This window comes from Schistocerca nitens, chromosome 4 (assembly GCF_023898315.1).
Source record: "Schistocerca nitens isolate TAMUIC-IGC-003100 chromosome 4, iqSchNite1.1, whole genome shotgun sequence".
NCBI lineage: Eukaryota > Metazoa > Arthropoda > Insecta > Orthoptera > Acrididae > Schistocerca > Schistocerca nitens.
In genome coordinates, this window is record NC_064617.1 from 150,307,044 (window position 1) to 150,332,250 (window position 25,207).

Consider the following 25,207-nt stretch of genomic DNA (forward strand, 5'->3'; position numbering starts at 1 on the left):
CATAGAAGGCACATAGCGGGATCCAGCAGGAGGCGTACCAAGACTGCATCTGGTTGTGGAAATGACATTGGGAGCAGTGTATCAATTTTGGAGGAGAGTATTTTGAAAGAGATCATGCACAATAAGTAAAAGGTAAGAATAGAAAATTTTTATGGACAAAGTTCCGGAATTTTTTGAACAGACCTTGTATGTGGTATCTGTTCTTTTGGACTCATCCAAAAGAACAGACACCACATACATAATTAAGGCAATGTTGGCCAATGGTACCTTCAGTGCAGATGCACTCCAGGCTTGAACTACGGGAATTTGTGACATGCTGTGAGTAATGAGACTAATGAGCAGGGGCACTACATCAGCAGTGTACGGTATAAGTTGAGAATTTGGGTCTGACAGGAGGCATGTAGGGTAGTCCGTGGGGTTGTGGTGACCACAGTGTACAGATGGTCCATCTGCCTAGTCAGCAGGAGACTCAGGTTTGAATCCTGATCTGGCCCAAATTTTCAGCTTACCTCATAATATCAACCAATGCCCACTGGAAGCTAATGTCTTTAACCCCTTAATTTAAAATCTTGAGTTGTCTCATGTCTACTATTTTGACAGAAACTTAAAATCCTGGATATACTCGGGCAACTTAAGAAAAGACCTCTGAAAAAATAGAACCCTACTTATATCCATTTCAACACTGGTAGTTACATGTTCAGCTGCTAGAGAGCACCTGGTAGTACATTTGTAGCCTGGCTGTCATGTTTTGGTTGAGGTGGTTGCCACTAGGTATCATCTGTACTGTGTGCAGCTCTGGATACTGCGCAACAAAATGTGTGCTTTCAGACTCTCTCCTATATTGTTGTTTAGGCAATGCTTTCAACGAAGTATGGCTGTAGCAATTCTGAGTTTGACATTGAATTTAGCAGCTCAGAAAGTGGAAAAGAATGTGATGTTACTTCATTAGAGACTGAAGACATTTTGTCAGTTGACTGACAAGTGCTCACCAGTGGCACAAGATAAATATAATGACTGTGCTCCAGCCAGCTCCTCCAAGATTTGTGGTCTCAGAAAACTGTTGTGAAATATGTGGTTATACTTCATAGCTAGACAGAAATTAAAAAAATGTCTTCAAGTTTCAGGATATTTTAGCCAAAGTCCAGTGCATATAATGTTATTCATCATAGAATTATTTTCATTAATCAAGAATTCAATTTTTTTTCAAATAATTTGAAAATTTTTTTAAGTTAAAGGGTTAATTCCTTTGCGACTTGATTCACAGTTGCTGCAGGATCAAAATGGTGTCTGTTGTTTTGGATAAGTCCAAAACAACAGACACCATATATGTAATTAAGGAAATGACAGCCAATTATCCCTTCAGTGCAGATGTACAAAAAGCTCGAACTTGTACAGGAAATGGCGAGATGCCATGAATAATGAGGCTAACAAGCAGTGGCCCTGTATCAGTAGTCTGTGGTATAAGCTGAGAAGTTGGGTGTGATGGGAGGTGTGCGAGGATAGTATGTGTGGTTGTGCTGACCATTGTGTCCAGATGTGCTTAGTAAGCAAGGGAGCCACATTCGAATCCAGATCCAGCACAAATTTTCAACTGACCCCATTGATATCAATCATGCCCACTGGCAGCCAATGTCTTTAATTCCTTTATGCTTCAATGAGAATTTTTTTCCATCAATCTTCTGACTGGTTTGATCAAGTCTGCCACAATTCCTTTTCCATGCAACCTTTTCCATCTCAGAGTTGCACTTGCAACTTACATCCTAAATTATTTGCTGGATGTATCCCAATCTCTGTCTGCCTCTAACATTTTTACCCTCTACAGCTGCTTCTAGCACCATGGGAAGTTAACAGGTGTCCTGCCATCCTGCCCCTTTTTCTTGTCAGTTGTTTCTGTATATTCCTTTCTTCACTGATTCTGTGGAGAACCTGCTCATTCCTTACCTTATCAGTCCACCTAATTTTCAACATCCTTCTGTATCACCACATCTCAAGTGCTTCTATTCTGTTCTGTTCTGGTTTTTCCACAGACCATGTCTCACTGCAATAAACGTTGTGCTTCAAACATACATTCTCAGAAATTTCTTCCTCAAATTAAGGCCTATGTGTGATTACAGTAGACTCCTCTTGGCCAGGAATGCCCTTTCTGCCAGTGCTAGTCTGCCTTTTATGTTCTTCTTACGCCATCTGTCACGGGTTATTTTGCTGCCTTGGTAGCAGAACTGCTTAACTTCATCTACTTTGTGATTACCAGTTAAGATTTTAAGTTTCTTGTTGTTCACATTTCTGCCACTTCTCATTGCTTTCATCTTTCTTTTATTTGCTCTCAACCCATATTTCATACTCATTAGACTGACCATTCCATATGTCAGCTCCTGTACTACTTCTTCACTTTCACTGAGGATAGCAATGTCATCAGTGAATCTTAACATTGATATCCTTTCACCCTGAATTTTCATCTCACTCTTGAACCTTTCTTTTATTTCCATCATTGCTTCTTTGACATATAGATTGAATAGCAGTGGTGAAAGACAACATCCCTGTCTTATACCTTTCTTAATCCTTGATTAAATTAGATTCTGTTTTCGTTCCATAGACCCAAAAAATGAACTGATCCTCTTGGATGTGGAACATGTCAGAAAGTATAACATAAAAAACATAAAACATTTGAATGTAATACTTACTACCCTGGCCATTTGTCAGGAGATCATCAGAATAGGAGAATACATTACAATAAACTGGAACTGCCAATATTCACAGAATTAATACACTGTCAGAATGAAATATTGTAGTGCAATTTGAATAAACTTACCATACACAAAATACCTAATCTTGACTGTTGTGACCAAGTGCTGTCAAAACTGAAATCTAACAGGCATTTTTACTTAAGCTGGTCCAACAGTCACTGTTAAGATATTAATCTGTAGACTAGAAGGAGTTGCCTATCAAAAAGTCTTTCAAACTCTGCTTTATATGAAACCAAGTATTTAATGGTTGCTGGTAATTTATTGAATATGTGTGTTCCTGAATAATGGACCCTTTTTGAACTGAATTAAGTAATTTTATGTATTTATGTAGATTGTTCTTAGTCCTAGTATTGATACTATGTATTGAGCTATTAGTTAGAAATAGAGACATATTATTCACAACAAATTTCATTAAGGAACAAAAATACTGAGAAGCAGTGGTTAGAATACAAAGTTTCTTGAACAGGTTTCTACATGATGATCTTGAATTTACACAAGGAATGATTATTATTACATGCTTTTGTATGCTAAAAACTTTTACTCAGTTTGATGAGTCGCCACAGAATATGATCCTATACGACATAATAGAATGAAAGTAAACAAAGTATGCAACGTTTTTATATTTATATATCCTACATCTGACGTCATTCTCAATGCAAATACAGACTTGTTAGACACTTAAGCAATTCTGTGTAATGCCCTTCCAAACTGAATTTATTATCAAGTTGTAATTCCATAAATTTCACACTGTCAGCCTCTTCGATCTGCATGTGTTCATATGTTACACACATGTTGGAAGGAAATCCCTTACAAGTTCTGAACTGCGTATAGTGGGTCGTTTGAAAGTTTAATGACAGTGAATTAGCTTTAAACCATTTATTAATGTCAGTGAAAATTTGATTAGGAACCATTTCTAAATCTGTAGTTGACTTGCTACTTAATGTAATGTATCATCTTTAAACAAAACACATTTAGCATCTGGCTATATAACAGACAAGAGATAATTAAGGTACACAAGAAAAAGCAATGGATCCCAGATGGAACATTGAGGACACCACGTGTAGTTAATTCCCAATGAGATGAAGGCTGACTGCTTGTTCCACAGGTATTTTGCAACAATAACCTTTGTTTCCTAATAGTTAAGATTCAAACCATTTCGCAGCACTGCCAGTGACTTCATACTATTCTAATTTACTTAAGGGAATGCTGTGATTCGCACAGTCAAAGGCTTTTGACAGGTCGCAGAAAATGTTAATTTGTTATCTAATGAATTAAATACACTCTCACCATACATGTAAATAGCTTTCTCTATATCAAAACCCTTAAGGAACCCAAACTGTAACTTGGACAATATATCATTTGTGGTAAGATGCTTAAGGAGATGCTTGAACACATCTTATCAAATATTTTTGAAAAAACCAACAAAAGTGAAATTGGTCAATAGTTTGATGGTACCTCTTTATCCCCTTTCTTGTAAAGAAGCTTAACTTCAGCATATTTTAGGTAGTCTGGAAACATTCCACTGATAAGAGACTGATTATACAAATAACAAGATAGAACAACTTGCATGAGCACTCTTTGATTAACTTCATTGACCTGTTATCATAACCTACTAGAATACTTTGATTTTAGGGTTTTTATGATGGACACTACTTCTTTGGGAGATGTGAGTGTCAATTTCATTTTATTAAAGTTATTTGCAAAGACCAGTCTCAGCTACTGTGTTGCACTGTTTACTAAAACTGAAAACCCTAAGCTGTCAGTAAGAGAAACAAAGTACTTGTTTAAGAGGTTTGCAACACTTCATGCACTTGTTACCAATATCTCATTTATTTTTAGAGTGGGCTGTTCCTTTTTGGTCCCACCTGTCTCTGTCTTCACTATATCTCATATGGTTTTTGTATTTTATTGCCTGATGTAATTATCTTTCTCTCATTAAAAAGCTGCTTAGATTTCTGAGTTACTTGCTTTAGTATTTTGCAGTATTCTTTGTAATGTTATAGTGTCTATAACATCAGATAACTTCAAGTGTACCTCTTCATTCCGTAGTACCTCTGCATCCCATTTCTTTACACATTGATTCTTCCTGTCTAGTCTCTTAAACTTCAGCCTACTCTTCATCATTACCAGATTGTGATCTGAGTCCATATCTGCCACTGGCATGACTTAAGGTCCAATATTTGATTTTAAACTCTCTGCCTGACTGTGATGTAATCTAGCTCCTAAGTATACTTTCTCCTTGTGATTCTTGAACAGAGTATTTGCTATTATTAACTAAAACTTATTGCAGAACTCAATTAGTCTTTCCATTTTATGATTCCTAGTACCAAGCCCATATTCTTCCATAACCCTTTCTTCTACCCCTTCCCCTACAATGTCATTCCAACTCCCATGGCTCTTAGATTTTCGTCTACACTTATGTAATGAGTTACCAATTCAATATCCTCATATACTTTCTGTACCTCTTCATCTTATGCTTGTGATGTCAGTGTGTATATCTGAACTATTGTTGTCAGTGTCGATTTGGTGCAATTCTGATGAGAACAGCTCTATCACTGAACTGTTCACAGTAAGTTGTTCTTTGTCATAGCCTCCTCAACAAATCCTTCTCCTGTTATACCATTTTCTGCTGCAGTTGATATTACCCTATACTCATCTGATCAGAAATCCTTGGTTTCTTTTCAGTCACTTCACTAATGCCCACTGTATTTAGGCTGAGCCTTGGCATTTCCCTTTTCATATTTTCTAGCTTCTCTACCATGTTCAACCTTCTGAATACAATGCCCTGACCCATAGAACATTATCCTTTCTTGGTCATTCAATCCTTTTCTCATGGTCACTTCCCCCTTGGCAGTCCTCTCATAGAAATTTGAATGGGGGATTAATCTGGAATCTTCTGCGAGTGGAGAGATCATCATGACACTTTTTCAATTACAGGCAATATGTCCTGTGGATACATGTTACGTGTCTGTACAGCAGTAGCTTCCATTGCCTTCTTCATCCCCTTGCCACTGATCATTGCTGATGTGTCACTTCCACATTTTAGGGCAAGGAGTGCACTGAACCTCTGTCCACTCCTTCGCCATCTTTGACAAGGCCATTGGTAAATGAGGGTGACTTCTTAGGCAGGAAGTCTTTGGCTGCCACTGCTGCTGATTTTTTTATTAAAAATTTAAATGGTAGTAGTGTTGAAACACAGGACTGAGGACACTTTGATTACTAATCAAAGATGCTACACCTATACCATAGGTGAGAACTACAGGCTCATTGAGGTAATGGCTAAAAGCACTTAAAATTTATTTCAGGCTCTTAAGACTTTCAGAAGCCATCATGGTCTAGTAGGCAGACACTAAACTCTAGCCCTGGAGGTGACAGATTCAAGTCAGGTATGAATGGAGATTTTTTCCTTGTTCCAGTCCCACCAGGATGGCCACAGGTCCACTCAGCCTGCTATCAATTGAGTACCAGGGATGTTTCCTGAGCATAAAGTGTGGCTGGTGCAATGGGCTCATCATCATCTCTCTCCTAGTGCACCTTACCTGCAGTCAGGCCAGTAGCCTACTTTTGGGTTGTGCACCACAGACATCTTTTTTAAAAAACTTTTAAATGTCAGTTGATTATTATTGTGCATTGGCAATAAATTCAAATTAAGAAGACAAGCACCACAAACCAACATCATCCAGTATTTTTGTTCTAATTCTAAGATTTATGGTTTGATTAAAGGAACTATTCTCACAAATTTGCAGGTTGTCTCCTATGTATAGAGTTTAGTATGTTTCCATTGTGTAAGTACTACATCTATAAATCTTCATACATATGTCACCTGGCTATGTGGCCAAAATCTTTATAGCATTTGTAGGTTTAGAAAAAGGTTTCAACAATATTAACTGGAATACGCTCTTTGAAATTATGATATTATCGGTTATAAAATATGGGGAGTGAAAGGTAATCTGCAACTTGTACAGAATGCAAACAGCAGTTATAAGAGTTAAAGGACATTAAGGCAGGTGGAAACCGAGAATGGAGTAAGTGATATGGGGAGCTAATAAAAGCAAGGAGAAACTTGGTATAAGAATTAAAATTCAAGGTGAGTAAATAAAATGTTTAAAATGAATCTTCAGTTTCACCCAGCATAATTGATGACAAAATGATTCATGAGAGTATGACTGATTCTTGGAGTCCAACAGACACACCATTTCAGCAACTAGTCGTACTGATATTATCAGGTCTGCTGATGAACTGACCGCCTTAGTGGGCATACAATATATATCTTCCTCTGTGCCTCCACTCCACCCCTACAGCTTGAAGGTGAGTGGAAGAGATGAAAATAAAGTTGCTGATGTTTCATGATGACAGTGATAGTCACCCAAAACTCCAACTCAATTGACACATGCATACTTTCTGCAGCCTCTGCTGCCATCCTGTAGCATTTCCATTCTTGTTACCCTTTCAAATAGGTTTCTGTTTGACACTTTAAATTGTCATAGTTCTGAACAAGATGGCCAATTTGTATTACACTTTACTATCCAGGCCCTGTAGAGTTGTATTAAGACTCTAAAATTGTTGTATGTTATTTTTATTGAAATGATCTGGAAGAAAATTGATGATCCAAGAGTTAATCTGATATGATTATGGCTGGTAGTGACTTTATGTACAACATGGTAATGACACTTTTAAAATTTTTTTTTTTTTTACCAGTAAACTTTGATTGGTATTCTTTTTTAAAAGAACCTCTAGTACACAAAATATTTCTAAAAAGTTTCAGCAGCATGGCAGACAGAGCTGAAAAGCAACTTTAAGAAATCCATCTCTTAATTCTTTCTAATTGTCTACATGTCCACTTAAGTAGTTCATATAGTTCATCCTTCTGAGCAATCTACTCATGAAATGTAATGAGATGAATAGCTGTATGAGTAAATAGTTCATTTCTGTTAAACCAACAGCTATTTTGATTGCACAGTAAGTACCATTTTATGTATAAATCTCTCTGATTTCTTTTACTATGATCAATAAGACCAGACTGTAAATTTAACTAAGTTTACATGGTTTTCAGAACTGTGGGCTAGTAAAGAGGATGAAACACCATTTGGTTATGATTTCTGGTATCAGCCATTCCATGATATAATGGTTTCATCAGAATGGGCAGCACCAAAAGCATTCAAGTATGGATTTAAACCTGAAGATGGAATGAATCCAGGTAAGCTGATCAAGAAAACTAGCCTTCATATGTCATTTCATAACTAATGTTGTTGATATGTTGTTAAATATTATCTATTTCAAAAATGAGTAATATCTGTCATGGCCATATTATTGACATACCTTCATTCATTCATTCTTTATTGATCCACTGAACCATTTTGGGTACAGAGAGTAGTACATGATATGGGACAAGTCATTGTAGTAGTTAAACATTTAAAAAATACATAACACATAATTAAATACACCTAGACTTAAGCAATTGTGTGATAGTTATAGATTACAGGATATAGTATTAGTATACTCTTAAGTTGTTCAGTAATACACAAGACATCAGGTTGGGTGTTACTTACTGTTATTTTGAGTTCACAATATTTGTTCTTGAGGTACTGCACATTTAGAGTCATGATCTTTAGAACAGGGGAGTGAGCACCAATGTTATTTCTCCTTTCGTTTAACACTGTTAATTTGGGCTGCCACAGCTATTATAAGCAACCAATCAACATCATCCATTTCAAGTAGGAAAAGCAACAGAAATAAGAAACCTGTGGTACAACAACCAATCATAGGCAGTGCCCCATATACCATAGTTGTATAGTTTTTTAATAGTATTCTGTGGATCAAGGAACAACCCCACAGCTGGCTGTTCCTTATCTATGAGAGTGAGAGTTGTATCTAGAAATTTATTAACAGCATCTACTGTTGTTTTTCCCTCCTGGAATCCATATTAAGCTGGAGAAAGATACTATACTTATTCAGAAATGATTTTAGTCTGTCAGCCACTACATACTCAAATATTTTACTAAACACAGAGGACTGCTATAGGCCAATAATTATTGGGATCTTGTTTAGAGTCTTTTTTGTGTATTGGTATAATTTTTGCTATGGTAAGTAATTTAGGGAATATGCCTTCCAAAAATGAAGAGTTAATGACATGTGATAGAGGCTTACTTATTATATTTGAACATCTGTGAACAAGGAAACAAGGGATTTCAGATTGTCCAGCACAAGGAATATTTATTTTTTATTTTTTGGCCAATTGTATTTTCAGTTTCTCCTTCTGAGGTTGGTGATAAGAGTATTGAGGCAGTAGGGTTACCTGAAAGAGGGGCTGGTATAGGTTATTGTTTAAGCGACTTGTAAGGTTTTCGACAGAATTCGTGAAGAAGGAGTTAAATTCATGAACCATTTCTTTTTTGTCAGTAATCAGTCTTCTATCTATTTCTAGGTTACTGCTATTTGTAACATTTTTAGTCCTACCTGTATTAGTGTTAAATATCTGCCACATACATTTACTTTTGTTACTTGAGTTTTTGAGATGTATGCCATAATGAAGTTTTTTGGCTGCCTTGAAATTTCTGAATATCTTTTTATTAGCAGTGAAGTATTTCTTAAACTGAACACTCCTGCCAAAGTTTGTTTTGCTCAGGGAGAAAAGCTCCCTCTTTCTTTTGGAGGAAGTTATAATGTCTGAAGTGATCCACTTTATGAAACAACCAGGAACAACTTTTTTTAATTTTAATGGAAAATGGTAATTGAAGTAACAGGAGAAATTTTTTAGAAAGGATTTGTACTTATCATCTACTGTTTGTGATCGGAAGTCTTTCATCCAGTTTTCTTTATTCATGTTGGATAGAAAATTTAAAATATTGTTTTCTGAAAAGTTTCTTACTGCTTTTTTGACTAAGGCTTGCCTATGTGGTAACTTTGCATTTATAATTATAGCATTGTGGTCTTAGAACCTTATGTGTACAGAGTTAGGAACACATTATACATTAGTGGCTACTTTGTCAATACAACTACTACTATGGGATGTGATTCTAGTTGCAGATTTTACTTTCAAATGAAAGTTGAAAGAATTCATTGATTTATGAAGCTTGTCTGGGTGCTGCCATAATTCAAGAAGTCAATATTAAAATTGCCACAGATTAAGATATTTGGAATGTTTCTCTTTGTTAGAGTTTCAAGAAGGGATGTAAAGTTTTTAAAGTATGAGCCTATCTTACCAGAGGGTGATCTGCAAACAGTTATTAAGAGCAAATTGATGTCAGTAAGTTGAATCCCAGATGATTCTATATCCATTTCAACACTGTAAGAACAGCATATTTGGGGTGAACGGGCTGCAATGCATTCCCTTGCAAATATGCAACTCCCTTCACCTTTGTACATTTTTCTTGAAAAATTGTCTATTAGTGTGAATTATAGGAGGACTATACTTTTGATTTCTTGTGATTCCATTAAGCCCTCGGTTATATATGGAATATTTGCATCTGAAATTTCACTTACAGAGTTTGTTAACACTTCTAGGTCACATATTTCATGTCTAAGACATTGTACATTATGAAAGTAAAATTTTTGAATGTCTTTACAATTATGTTCTCATTAATTACATCTAGGTGATTACTTTTTTATCAACAAATGGGGCTACTTTGGCAGTTGCATTTAAATGGGTGGATTTATCATCTACAGGACTATTGCAAAAAAGATTAGCTATGTCCTTCTTCTTGAGGGGGTAGTAAAAATCCTCCCTTTTGACATTAGGTCATCTCAGTCTTAGAGGCATTTTTTTGGTTTTCTGAAATTTGAGGTGGAGCTGCTGCATCAGAAATATCTGATGATGAGCACCTGCACAAACACCTGATGCTGAAGCAAGAACGACTATAACTTCTTGTGCTAGGAGGCCAACTGGAGATGAGTGACTGGCATCAACACTTGCATTATCATCTGACACATCTGCCCCTGACACTAGATCTTCCATATCTTCATGGGTTGGAAGAGCAACTGTTGATGAGTGATTAGTAGCTGCACTTTACCTATCACCAGACACACATGTTGCTGAAGCTACTGTCACATCCTCCTGCGGTGGAAGAACATCTTATAAAGAATAAGGAATATCTGCACTTGCATAAGTGTTGGGAAAGGGGCAGCATATACCTATTTTGTATCCACAGACATAACAGTATCTAACAGATAAAATATAAGATTACTCAAAAATGAGCATCCTGACACTTCTGGAAGTGAATGACATGTCACAACTGCTGTTTTTGTTAAATGGCATGTGCAAAGAAACTTTTGAGGATATTTGATGCTGAAACACAATACATGCATCCCAGGAACTAACACAAAAAGAAGGAAGACAGATACAAGTGGTAAGAGCACAGAATACTTATGATATAACATTAAAATATTTATCTTATAGGTGTTCTCTTATTACTCAGTGAATGACATAAACTTCTGAGCTTCCTGGACATTAGGAACTTGAAGCATTGCCACTCTTGCATAAGTGTAAATATGTGCTTTTTCATGTCTCTTCTGTTCAACACCATAGTTCCATGACAGGTGAGTTCTTTCTGGAAAAATAAATAAATAAATGAGCAGGTAGTTGTCTGATACTGATTGCATCAGTTTCAGTATGAGAGTATGCAATATAAAACAAAACGTATGCAGGGTGTACTCCTAGGAGGAATGGTCAGTATTGAGGGATATGACAGGAATTATAATTCAAAACAAAAAAATCTAGTAAAACGGGCTCTAAAATGGACACCTTAAGACCTATGAGCACTTGTTCATGTTTGCTACTATGGAACACATCTCTTCTACTGAACTAGTGCTTGTAGCTCTTAAGGTGTACGTTTCTGAGCACTGTTTACTAGATAATTTTTCCTTGTTTTGGTCCATACTACCTCCTACGAAACTATGGAAAACAAAGAAATTGCAGTAGAAGAGATTTGCTTCATAGCATTGAAGATGAAGTAGCTCATAAGGCATGTATTTTAGAGCCCATGTCATATCACTGAGTATTGACTGTTCCTCCTGGAACACCCAGTATATTATAAGGAGGCAAAAAGGCTGCTCGGTACTTAGCTTTATGGGGTGACATTTCAGTACTGCTGGTACACACAATCAAAACTGTTAATTCTGTCCTCAGGAAGTAAATAGGGATAGGTTTGGGAAAGAGGGCCAGATTAATTGATGGTATTTTTTTCAGGTTTTTAAGCACTCTCAAGTTGAGGGATAATTTTCCAGGAGCCAGCCACTAACCCATCCCTAGTAATAGCTGAGAGGAGGATTCTGTGGAGTCTGCTTTGATTGGTACTCCTTGCCTTATTACCATGCAGGGTGTGGCTAAATTTGTTGTACAGACTTTGAGGACCTGTACTTGGGGGCCAAAATGGAAAATGGCTAAGTTCAGCAAAGAAACTCATTTCTGGAAATACACCATTTTTGTGCTACATGTAGAATACCACTACACATGTTGCTCCCTGATTCCTGCTGCTTATCATCTGGGTCCACTTACAAGGAGGGACCAATGTGACAACCATCAATTCCAACACAGATATGGTACCTCTGTACCACATTCTGGTGTACACAATAACCAATCTCTGGTCCTCCAGCATCTGCTAGTAGGTGGATGCCACAGGGATCTCGTAAATAAAGGATTTAATGTGATCCTTCAGGTAGTAATCTAGAGTCTTCATGTCAGGAGAACACACAGGCCAAGCAATTAGGCCATTACAACATGTCCACTGTTGCTCAAATCATTGGTCCAGATGGTATCAGACTACATGTGAAAAATTAGGTGGTGCACCATTGTGGTGGAACCACATTTTGATGCACAGGCAGTGGCACATCTTCCAAGAGCCCATGCAGTAGGCCATCAAGGAAAGGCAAGTAAGTGGCACACAAGATATATGGTGGAAGAAGACATGGCCCGATGATGTGTTCATCCAAGAACCCTGCCCAAATGTTCAGACTGCATCATTCCTAAAACCTATGGGGGTGCGCAGCATGCAGATTTTCATCATCCCATACGTGACTGTTGTGAGAATTGAGAACACCTTCCCTGGTGAACATCCACACAAAGGAAGTGTGTTCATGATGCAAAATCCTGTGGCTCATTACCTGTACTTCTGGGGAAGGCAAAGGTGTAACTGCTGCTCATGCAGAACGTATCAGGCAGTTTGATGATGCACATTCAGTCTACTTGCTATGTTTCTGGTACTCGTCACTGCTCCTTCTTCCACTGCATAGAATATAGGCTTGAAACTTGGACGTACACCACTGTTGTGGAGCATCACAACTGGCCTCGCTGGTCGTGAATGTACTCATCTCTGCTGGTACACAGTAGCAAAGAGAGAGTGTGAAGGTTTCTGGTGATGTGGAAAATGCTCTGCATACAACTGGTGAGCAGCCCTCCCATTGGACTGAGCTTTGCCATACAGAAACATCCTGCATGTGTATTCCCTAAATGTGAAAGTCACCACATTCAACAGCAACATGCTAAAAAGAAATACATATATAGCTTGCATTCTGTGCTGGAGAGTAGTACAGTATTAACAAAGACCACAAGCACTACAGCATGTAGAAACATCTGTGTGCAGGTGCCGTAGTACAATACGAACAAAGACCACAAAAGAAGCTACAAACCTCTCTGGACAGATGACAAAGTCATCTGAACTGTCTTGTAAATGAACCTGTAGTGGGCAAGGGACATCAGGCGATTGTTGAGTGACATACATAGTGTCCTAGTCATTGGCACTGAAAATACAAGAGATTTGAATGTGTGGTGTGATATTTTTGCTGTAGTGGGCAAATGTTTCATTTTTGGACATGAGTTCCCATGTTAAACTTAACCTTCTTGTTCTCCACTACAACTCCTCAACATCTATTTAGTTACACACTGTATATTCTGTTTAAATGAAGACAAATGTTCAGTTATTCTGGATGAATGTACAAGATTTGTTTGTGGTTATCATATGCAGTTATCAGTGGACAGAAATGTCTTTAAGGAACCTTTATTGTGAATTCATTCAAAATGCTGATAAATCATAATGATGTGTTAAATGTGTTGAATTTTTTATGTAAAGATGATATTTTATGAAAACATATCAATGTCTTTTTTTTTTTTTTTTTTTTTTTAAATGGATACTCGTACTGTACAGCAAAAGTGAATTTATACACATCAAATGTTTAGTGTCAGTGCTAATGGTTTGTGGATACACCTTAATCAAAAATCCATTTACTCCCTGTCCCTCACTTGGCATGCCCTTGGTGATTAGGATGATCAACAGCGTGAAAATAAATGTGTCTTGGCTTGTTACATATTTAAAAATGGCATTACTAAGATTATTTTCAGTTCACCAAAGATAAGCAGCATATTTTTGTGTCACTGAATTATTCAATATGTGATAATTTCATTCTTGTAGGAAGGTACATGTATATGCCGTTATGTAAAAACAAACTTAGCATTTCTCTGTTGTTCTTAGCTATTTATGGAAGTCACTTAAACTTCTTCTCATGGAGCACACACAAGAAAATCCAGAGTATTGATCTTGGAGAGGAAGGAATTGCTCCACTAGAAGTGCGTTTCTTGCATAACCCACGTAGCGATACTGGATATGTTGGCTGTGCTCTTGGCTCAACAGTTTTCCGGTATGCATTTTCTTATTTACATACTTGTTTTGATCTCAGTGTTCTTTCTTGTTTACATTACTTTGATATCTTCCATGAAACCAAAGTGGCCACTTCTTTTTCAATTCATTTTATTTGGTGGTAAGTTTCTAATGGTGTCAGAGGAAGAAGGCTACATATAGACAATTTTTTTCCAGATTTAACAAAAAGGTTGATGGTACTTGGACAGCTGAAAAGGTTATCAGTGTACCCTGCAAGAAAGTTGAAGGGTGGCTATTGCCAGTAATGCCAGGTGAGTACCTCCATTTTGATTGATGTTGGAATATAATAAATGCAAGATTTCAGGTATTGCTTCCATATTTACAGTATTAGAAAATCATTATTGTGGCTTTGTATCTGATTTTTGTATTTAGTGGTGTGATGAGATGTAACATGTGTCTTCTGGGTACCTAATTTATCAGCTGTTGCAATTAATACCAAGTACTTCTCAATAATTCCAAACTTAATTACCAAAGGCATATATTTGGCTCAGATGCATTGAAGATAATTGCAGATTGAACCACTTATCTGTGTCAATAAGTAACTGTATTATGCTCACGTGTTACTGTTAGTTATTGTATATGGAAAACCATCATGCCTCTTCCATCTGGTTGTGCTACATTAAATTATATTTATAAATGGCACTACATTTGCAGTTATGGTAACTTCAGCAACAACTAACTGCAGTTGTAAGGTTCCTGCAAAAGGGAGGGAGTACAAAATACTTTAAGCTATGACAGTGACAAAAAAATAGTTTAATATACATAGGTAAAGATGTTCTTATGGGAAAAGAAATAAATAAGAGAAAATAAACAGGGATTTAGATGGAAGGGAAGAGTTTCAGTAACAAAAATATTGAAGGAAATAAGAGGAGAACAGGCAAGGATGATTCTTTCCTTTTCACTGCCCTTTAGGGGAAAAAAGAGAAGTGGTTTGGACAGAGATTCTGTGCAATTAGTGGCGGAAAATGCTTCAGTAATTCTGAATAGGAGCAATGTTTCAATTCTCATACAATCATGTGGGAGTATATTTTCAATAAACAACTGAAGGTGAATGCCAGAATGTCTTCTTTGGAAAGGACATTGTCAGTTCTAAGCCTTACCTTAGGTGAATGCTTGGAATGTGGTTGGCAATTGTAATGGGAGTACTTCTGGAGAGGGAGAGAAGCAGGGTACTCAGGTATCGGTGCACAGAATGCGTGGCACTGTGTATCTGGGAGTAGGTGACAGAGGGGCATTTGCTGGAGCAGTGGCGAATTGCCATTTATCTTTGAGAAACTTTTAACTTTATTCAGAGAAAGGTGTTAATTTAACTGGTATACATGGACTTAAATGCTTATTATTGTACAACAGTTGCACTAGGTTGGAGTACCTATTCCTACGTTCCAGTTGCCAATAGTTGGGAACTGCTGTGCAGTACTAAACAAACTGTTTTAATTTGTGAATTTTATGTTTGCCTATGTTATTAGGTAGCTCTGTCAGCCTGTAACAACTCAGCACTACAAATTTATAGACTGTGCATAATCATCAAATGGACTGATGGAATTTATGTGAGAACTCATACTAACCTCTAGAAACAAAATTTTCACAACTTCATGTTTTCTGGAGTTTTTACTTCTTGCATGGTACTGAACTGTATCACATTGGTAGATAAGTACTGGAAGGAGCTTCATTTCAGCCTGGTATGTAAAAGATCATTGTTGTGACTCGCTGATCTTTCAAAGTGCTGCTGCTACGTGTGGCGCTGTCTGCCAGCCATGCAGCAGCCGCGCCCCCTAAGCGGCCAGCCAGCCAGCGACTGCTAGACTTGGACTCAGTGCTGATTTGAATGTTACCATGTACACATGTCTTACTTTGTTTACTTGCTCTGTGACTTACATGTGCTGTGTCGTTTGAAATATATGTGTTCAATATGATGTTATAACAATTGGCGAAGAGGATGGGATTTTTCCTTTTCATCGTTGACCCACAGGTTTCCATGGCTACTTTAGAGCAACTATTGCAAGGTCTCGTTGAACAGTAAATGCTTCTCACATTGGCGATTCAGGATTTTGTCGCGGTGTCCAATGCGGGGCGTTTCTCGTCGTCGTCTATACCTCCTTTTCCTCCTTACGACGAGACGGCGGAAGACTGGTCTGATTACGAAAAATGTCTTTGACAGCACTTCTTGGCATTTCAAGTCACGGAGGAACAAACATGTAAGTCTCTGTTCCTTTCATGGATTTCACCTCAAATGCATCAGTTGTTGTCGCAATTGGTTCCTTTGAAAGATCCTGCGTCTTTGTCCTTTGCTGACATGTGCTCACTTCTGACCATATATTTTCAAAAGCATACGCATGTGGTAGCTTCTCTTGTTTCCTTTCCTGTCAAAAACAACCGAATCAATCATATCGCGCTTGGGCTGCTGAACTTCACGGCCTCAGTAGAAAGTGTCAATTTTTTACTGAAGTTCACAAAGAATCCTACCGATTCCATGGTACAGGATGGTATTATCCTGTCAGCGCCCGACAAAGAAGTTAGGCAATGTGCCCTTCAGTTGGCAAATCCGACTCTAGATGAAGTCCTATCCATCTCGCAGTTGCTTGAAATTTCTCGCGCCGCTGGAGCGCAAATAGAGGCGTGGGGTGACGGTGGGGAAATACAGCCTCTGTGTGCTGTTGACGATGCGTGTGTCGTGTCCCCGCCGGCCAATGTGGCCACAGTACGCACCCAAGCGCAACCTCAGCCTAACCGTAAACAAACCTCTCAGAAACTGCAGCAAAACCCCTGGCAACTTCCTTCATGTCCGCGGTGTTTTACGAAACATTCACGGGAGGATTGTCCCCAACATTGGGCCGTGTGTCACAATTGCAAAAAGACGGGTCATGTGTCATCCGTTTGCAAATCTGACCACATATCTGATGTTCATGACCGTGACGCTGATTCTGCTTCTGTGTTGTCTGTCAATGGTACTTCTTCCCTTTCAGGGAAGTTATTCCTCACTGTCCAAATCCTTGGTCAGGATGTTCACATGCAGGTGGATAGTGGTCTGCTGCCACTATCATCAATTCTCAGACGTATCTTCAGTTGAGTTCTCCAATTCTATCACCTGTCACTCGGCAATTACGGACGTACAATAAACAGAAGATTTCTCTCTTGGGACAATTTAATGCTGAGGTATTTTATAAATCTGTCATTCGCACTGTTACCATATTAGTGGTCGACCATAGTAACATGGAAAATCTTTTTGGTTTCGATGCCTTTCACGTTTTTGGGTTCTCCATAGATGACTGTCAACATCGTCTCTGATGCCATTCCTTATGCTCAATTGGATTCCTTGTCGATGACATTTTCATCCCTTTTTTCTCCTGGGTTAGGCCGTGCAAATGACTTTGAAGCTCATATCATGCTCAAACCCACTGCTCGGCCTAAGTTTTTTCTGGCTCGGCCCATTCCTGTGGCCCTTTGTGATCGGGTCAAATGGGAGCTGGATTGTGTCACTGCTACAGGGGTCTTGCTTCCTGTCACTTTTAAATGAGTGATCCTCTCCTGTCGTCATTGCTAAGCCCAATGGTGATATTCGTCTCTGTGGTGATTTCAAAGCCACTGTAAATGCTCAAATGCCTCATCGACACTAACCCTATGCCCCGACCTGAAGAATTGTTCACTAAACTTGGTGGAGGCCAGTATTTTTCTAAAACTGACCTGTCAGAAGCTTATCATCAACTTCCTCTCACCGCTGCTACCCAGCAGTTTCTGGTCCTTAACACGCCTTTCGGCCTCTATCAATACCAACGATTGCCATTTGGGGTTGCCGGTGCCCCTGCTCTCTTTCAGCGATTCTTGGAACAATTATTGCTCCCTGTCCCTGGGTGTATCAATTATGTGGATGACATTGTTGTCACTGGCTCCACCACTGAAGAACATCTTCAGAATCTCCACACACTTTTTCATGTCTTACAGACTGCCGGTCTTAAGTGTAACCTTCAGAAATCACAATTTTTTCAGGCATCTATCACGTACTTGGGGTTCCAACTCTCTCGGGATGGTATTCATCCATTTCAGCAAACTCGTTGCGATCAATGCCCTTCCTCGCCCTACATCTCTTAAGGACCTGCAGACCTTCTTGCGTAAAATAGCATACTATCACAGGTTTTACCATCTGCTGCTTCGATGGCTCAGCCAATGCATCGCCTGTTGCATAAAAACGTGCCTTTTCACTGGTCCGCGTCATGCAATGCGGCTTTCTAGAAATTGAAGACTATGCTGAAAGAGGCCCCATGCCTGGCTACTTATCGACCTGGCCAACATCTTGTTCTTGCCATGGACGCCTCTCAATACAGGGTTGGTGCAGTCCTTGCGCACCGTTTTTCTGACGGTTCTGAACAACCCACTGGTTATATGTCTCCAAAACACTCAGGGATGCCCAACGAAAATATTCTCAAATTGAAAAAGAAGCTTTGGCCATTATTTATGATCTTCATAAGTTTGGTGTTTTTCTTTATGGATCCAAATTTCATCTTGTTACAGACCACAAACCACTTATTTCCTTGTTTCCCGACAAGGCTGCACACCGCCTCCAGTGTTGGGCTCTTTACTTGTCTCATTTCAATTATGAGATTCACTTCCGGCCGAGGGTTCAACATGCGCATGCTGATGTACTGTCTCGCCTTCCCATGGGTCCTGATCTGGCATTCGATAGGGACGAACTTTTGTGTTTCCACCTGGATGTTGCCGAGCAGCGGGTTGTGGACGGGTTCCCCATCACTGGGGACCGGCTGTTGGCTGCTACAGGTTCTTATCCTACCCTCTCCCGGGTTTTACGCTGTATTCAGAAGGGTTTGCCAGATCGTCCGTCCACTAAGACTTCTGATCCATTGTGTAACTACTACGCTTTGCGCTACCGCCTCACGGCTAGGGATGGTGTTATCCTCCTTTCCACCGACAATGCTTCACCGCATGGTGTGGTACCTGCGTCTTTGCGTGCATTGGTCTTGTGCCTCCTTCACCAAGGGCACTGGGGTGTCTCTTGCACTAAATCTCTGGTGCGCTGTCATGTGTACTGGCCCGGCATCGACTCTGAAATCGCACACATGGTCGCTGCCCTTGTGCGTCACAGGCCGCTGCCCCGAAGTCATCTTTGTCACCATGGCCTTCGCCTGAGAAGCCGCCCTGGGAGCATATTCATGCTGACTTCACAGGACCTATTTTAGGTACTTATTGGCTACTCATCATTGATGCCTACTCTAACTTTCCTTTCATTGTCCGTTGCACTTCGCCTACCACTGCAGCAACCACAAATGCTCTAGCTCGCATTTTCTCTTTGGAAGGCCTTCCCTCTACTCTTGTTACTGATAATGGTCCGCAATTTGCCTCTTCCAAATTTGCAGATTTTTGTGCCCGTCATGGCGTCATGCATGTCACGGCCCCTCCGTTCCATCCACAGTCAAACGGTGAGGCTGAACGACTGGTCCACACCTTTAAGGCTCAGATGAGGAAACTCCTGACTTCTTCTGCTGCTGATGATGCGCTTCTCCAATTTCTGACTTCTTACCTTTTCACCCCCGTGGGCGACCACAGCCTGGTTGAGATTTTACATGGCCGACAGCCCCGCACGCTACTTCATCTTCTGTGGCCTTCCACCTCATGGCCGCGGGTGCCTTCGCTTGGCCAGTTCACCGCCGGCAACCTTGTATGGGTACGTGGATATGGCAGGCGGCCAAAATGGAGTCCTGGCTGCATCTTACGTCACCTTGGCCAACGCCTGTATGAAATCCAGATGGACAAGAGTGTTGCAGTGCATCATTTGGCCAGCTTCGGCCTCGTGTGCTGGCAATGCCTATTCCGAATGCCGCTACACCATCTTCGGCTCTACCTGACGCTCGGGACCTTGGCATCTATCATTACTCACAACGCAGCCCTCTCACCATCATCTCGGTGCCAACACAAGAACGGACGCCACCAATAGACGTGTCCATGCAGGAACCGGATGACCATCATCTGTCGGAGCAACTCTACTCACCTCCTCCTCCTACGGACGCTGACACATCACCCATATCTCCTGTTATAACAACCGGACTTGCCGCAACGGGCAGATTGGTGCATGGGCCCCAGCAGATTCGACCCCGACGTCTCCTGTCATCTCGCCCAGTTATCATCAGGGACACTTCCGTCTGTACAGGAAGCCTCCTCCTCGAGACTTTACGGCCAGTCAAACAACACATATGGACGTTAGCAATCTACAGGCCACCTCTATCAAGACCAGTGTAAAAAATTCAAAGGAGGGAAAAGTGTTGTGACTCGCCGATCTGTCAAAGTGCTGCCGCGCAGTTACGCACGTCCGCTACTTGCTTCACTGTCTGCCAGCCATACAGCAGCCACGCCACCTAAGCAGCCAGCCAGCCAGCAGCCGCTAGACTTGGACTCAGTGCCAATTTGAATGTTACCGTGTACACATGTCTTATTTTGTTTACTTGCTCTGTGACTTACATGTGCTGTGTCATTTGAAATATATGTGTTCAACTTGACGTTATAACAATCATGTTTCAAAATATTGATGTATGAACCTGAAGAAAGGAGGTCAAGAAAAAGTCAGTATAGTTATACAGGTAACACATGCTCAGCACTTCAAATGAAGAAGAAGAATAAAAAGAAGACATGCACCAATTTTTCGACTTGTATGACAGAAAGTGTGAAATCAGGGAAATAGTTGCTTATGCTGTTCATATCTCAGGTGCAGAAATGAGTATAGATAAGTTTTAATAAATTGTGAAACTGACTTGCTGAGCAGCACATAAATTCAAGAGGCAAAATGCTTAGTACTGCTGACAGGCACTAAAGTAAAAGTGACACTATACCTATCTCGCTTTTAGATCTAGTAGCTCCTCTCCCTCACTGAGTAGAGAGGAATATTTCTGTTGGCCTCCTGAAGGTAAGATGTGGTCAGAAACTCTGTCTCAGAATTTATTAGTTTTCAACTGATTTTTTCTTTCAAGTAATAATAGATAAGTTGTCTGCATTAAGAAATTTTGTGTCTCTAACAGTTACATGTCAGTGTAGTATGTCTCACCTCCAGTGATCATCCATCGGAGGTGGCAACAAAGCATAATTCTTTGTAGAAGCAAGTTCCCCACACCTTCAGTTGTTTCCACTCAAAGAAAATTGAAATACACTACATTTCTTTAAAGAGAGATCTAGGCTTTGACTATTGGCATTCTCTTAGAAAACATTAATAGTATAATAGTGTGGTTTTGTAGAGGACCGAACTTATATCACAGGAGTCAGCAAGTTTAATGTGATAAACAACAAACATGCAAAAATATGTTGCTCTATTTCGCAGAGTTAAATATTATTACATTTTTCATTTCCCCTTAAAAGACTGAATAGCAGCATGTTTTTGAGGTACAAATTTGCTGTATCTATATGCTCTAAATTGTGAAATGAGAAAGTGACTGATTATTTTATGTGGGTGTTGGTCCTTCCCTGCTGCTTCTGTGAGCACTTTGGAATTTTATTTGAAATTATTACCATTCCTTATCTGCCTTTCAATATTGCTTGGGGATTTAGGTTGTTAATTCTTCTCCAGTTACATTTTTAAACTGACATTTGAACCATAAGACTGTACAATTGTCCTATTTGGAGGTTAGCAGCTGCACATCAATTAACTTTCACAATGTTTCTTGCTCTAAACTGGAGATGAATATTTTTTGATCCTATTAACTAGCAAAATCACTGTTTTAAAACTACTTTATTAAACTTAAAAAGAGTCACCTTCTACATATTCAACCTCTTTGGTTTCTTGATACAGAAATTTCAATGTATTACAACTCTGCAAATAATAGATTTGCTTTCAGCCACGTAACTATGTTTTAGCATGGCCAAAATGAGAACTGAACTCTAAATTCACTAGTATTGCCACTGGACTTCATAAGATACCACACTATCAAGAGACAGCAATAAAAGTTTATAATTACTTCAGTTAACAGAAATGAAGAACTTGAGGCTAAAAATTAATTCAGAAACTTAAGTAATTAATGAGTTTAAATATTTTCAACATTTTGCAGCCATGTCAGCAACTGTATAAATATTAATTTAATTTCAATGACCAACAGCCTCAGTTGCAACGTTTACCTAGAATTTACCTAGGTTTCAGTTGGGATAACCCAACCTTCTTCAGAATAAAAGTAACTACCATTTGTCCATAGTGGACATCGTCAGGCTAAAACTATAAATCCGTAAATTATCATCAGACTGTAAAAACTTATCTGAAACTGACTCGGCCCAATTTTGCCACTGCGATGCGGCAGCCACGAGTGCTGTACTTGAGCCAACCATAGTGTCATTGTTATAACGTCAAGTTTAACAAATATATTTCAGAACAACACAACACATATAAGTCTCAGAGTAAGTTGACAAGCAAGACATGTGTACATGTTAGCATTGGAATGAGCACTGAGTCCCAGTCTAGCGGCCGCTGCTCGGCTGGCCGCTTAGGTGGCGCAGCTGCTGCATGGCTGGCAGACAGCGCCACATGTAGAGGACGCGCGTAATTGCGCGGCGGCACTTTGAAAGATCAGCGAGTCACAACACTTTTCCCCCCTTTGAAATTGTTGCACTGGTCTTGATGGAGGTGTCCTGGAGATAGCTAACGTCCATAGGTGTTGTTTGACTCGCCGTAAAGTCTCGAGGAGGAGGCTTCCCGTACGGACTGAAGTGTCCCCGATGATAACGGGTCGAGATGACAGGAGACGTAGGGGTCGAATCTGCTGGGGCCCCCTGCACCAATCTACCCGTTGCGGCAAGTCCAGTTGATATGACAGGAGACATGGGTGATCTGTCGGCGTCCGTTGGAGGAAGAGGCAAGTAGATTTGCTCTGACAGCGGATGGTCATCCGGTTCCTGCATGGGCACGTCTCCTGGTGGCGCCCGTTCTTGTGCTGGCATTGCGACGACAGTGAGAGGGCTGCGTTGTGAGTATTGAGAGATGCCAAGATCCCGAGCATGAGGTAGGGCCAAAAGTGGTGTAGCGGCATTTGGAACAGGCGTTGCTGGCACACGAGGCCAAAGCTGGTCCGAATGACGCACTGCAACACCTGTGTCCGTCTGGATTTCATACAGGCGTCTGCCACGTGTCTTAAGATGCGGCCCGGGCTACATTTTGGCCGCCTGCCATATCCCCGTACCCAGACGAGGTCGTCGGCGGTGAACCGGCCGAGGGAAGGCACCCGCGGCCATGAGGTGAGAGGCCGCAGAAGATGAAGTAGCGTGCGGGGCTGTCGGCCATGTAAGAGTTTTCAGCCGGGCTGTGGTCACCCATGGGGGTGAAACGGTAAGACGCCAGAAACTGGAGAAGCGCATCATCAGCAGCAGAAGAAGTCAGAAGTTTCCGCGTCTGAGCGTTAAATGTGCAGACCATTCGTTCAGCCTTACCGTTGGATTGTGGATGGAAACGGCGGGGGCGTGACATGCCTAACGCCGTGACGAGCACAAAAATCCGGAAATTCGGAAGAGGCAAATTGCGGACCATTATCAGTAACAAGAGTAGAGGGGAGGCTTTCCAAAGAAAAAAATGCAGGCGAGAGCACTGGTGGTTGCCGCGGTGGTATGCGATGTGCAACGGACAATGAAAGGAAAGTTAGAGTAGGCGTCAATTACGAGGAGCCAATAAGTCCCTAAAAAGGGTCCCGCAAAGTCAGCATGAATGCGCTCCCAGGGCTTCTCAGGCAAAGGCCACGGTGACAAAGATGACTTCGGGGCAGCGGCCTGGGACGCACAAGGGCCGCAGGCAGCGACCATGTGTGCTATTTCAGAGTCGATTCCAGGCCAGTACACATGACGGCACGCCAGAGATTTTGTGCGAGACACACCCCAGTGCCCTTGGTGAAGGAGACGCAATACCGAAGCACGCAAAGACGGAGGTACCACGACACGCGGCGAAGCATTGTCAGTGGAGAGGAGGATAACACCATCCCTAGCCGTGAGGCGGTAGTGCAAAGCGTAGTAGTTCTGCAACGGATCAGAAGTCTTAGCGGACGGGCGATCTGGCCAACCCTTCTGAATACAGCGTAAATCCCGGGAGAGGGTAGGGTCAGAACTCTTAGCAGCCGCCAGCCTGTCCCCAGTGATGGGGAACCCGTCCACAACCCGCTGCTCGGCAACATCCAGGTGGAAACACAAACGTTCATCCCTATCGAATGCCTGATCAGGACCCATGGGAAGGCGAGACAGAGCATCAGCATACGCATGTTGAGCCGTTGGCCGGAAAAGAATCTCATAATTGAAACGAGACAAGTAAAGAGCCCGACGCTGGAGGCGGTGTGCAGCCTTGTCGGGAAGCGACGTTGATGGATGAAACAAGGAAACAAATGGTTTGTGATCCGTATCAAGATGAAATTTTGAGCCATAGAGAAAAACACCAAACTTATGAAGAGCATAAATAATGGCCAAAGCTTCTTTTTCAATTTGAGAATACTTTTGTTGGGCATCCGTGAGTGTTTTGGAGGCATAAGCAATAGGTTGTTCCGAACCGTCAGAAAAACGGTGCACAAGGACTGCACCGACCCCGTATTGAGAGACGTCTGTAGCAAGAACAAGATGTTGGCCAGGTCGATAAGTAGCCAGGCACGGGGCCTGTTTCAGCATAGTCTTCAATTTCTGGAAAGCCGCATTGCATGACGCAGACCAGTGAAAAGGCACGTTTTTATGCAACAGGCGATGCAACGGCTGAGCCACCAAAGCCGCAGACGGTAAAAACTTGTGATAGTATGCTATTTTCCCCAAGAAGGCCAGCAGTTCCTTAACAGATGTAGGGCGAGGAAGGGCATCGATCACAGCGACAGT

The 25,207-nt window shown here is 40.7% G+C and overlaps 1 protein-coding gene across 1 annotated transcript in view; it reads left to right on the plus strand.

Moving 5' to 3' along the window:
* The window catches only part of LOC126252173 (methanethiol oxidase-like), a 142,769-nt gene that overhangs the window by 15,409 nt on the left and 102,153 nt on the right, over nucleotides 1–25,207 (plus strand). The window contains exons 4-6 of the mRNA XM_049953042.1: nucleotides 7,798–7,941; nucleotides 14,207–14,372; nucleotides 14,549–14,643. Of these exons, the coding sequence (XP_049808999.1) occupies nucleotides 7,798–7,941; nucleotides 14,207–14,372; nucleotides 14,549–14,643 (405 nt within the window). The remainder of the gene's footprint in view (nucleotides 1–7,797; nucleotides 7,942–14,206; nucleotides 14,373–14,548; nucleotides 14,644–25,207) is intronic.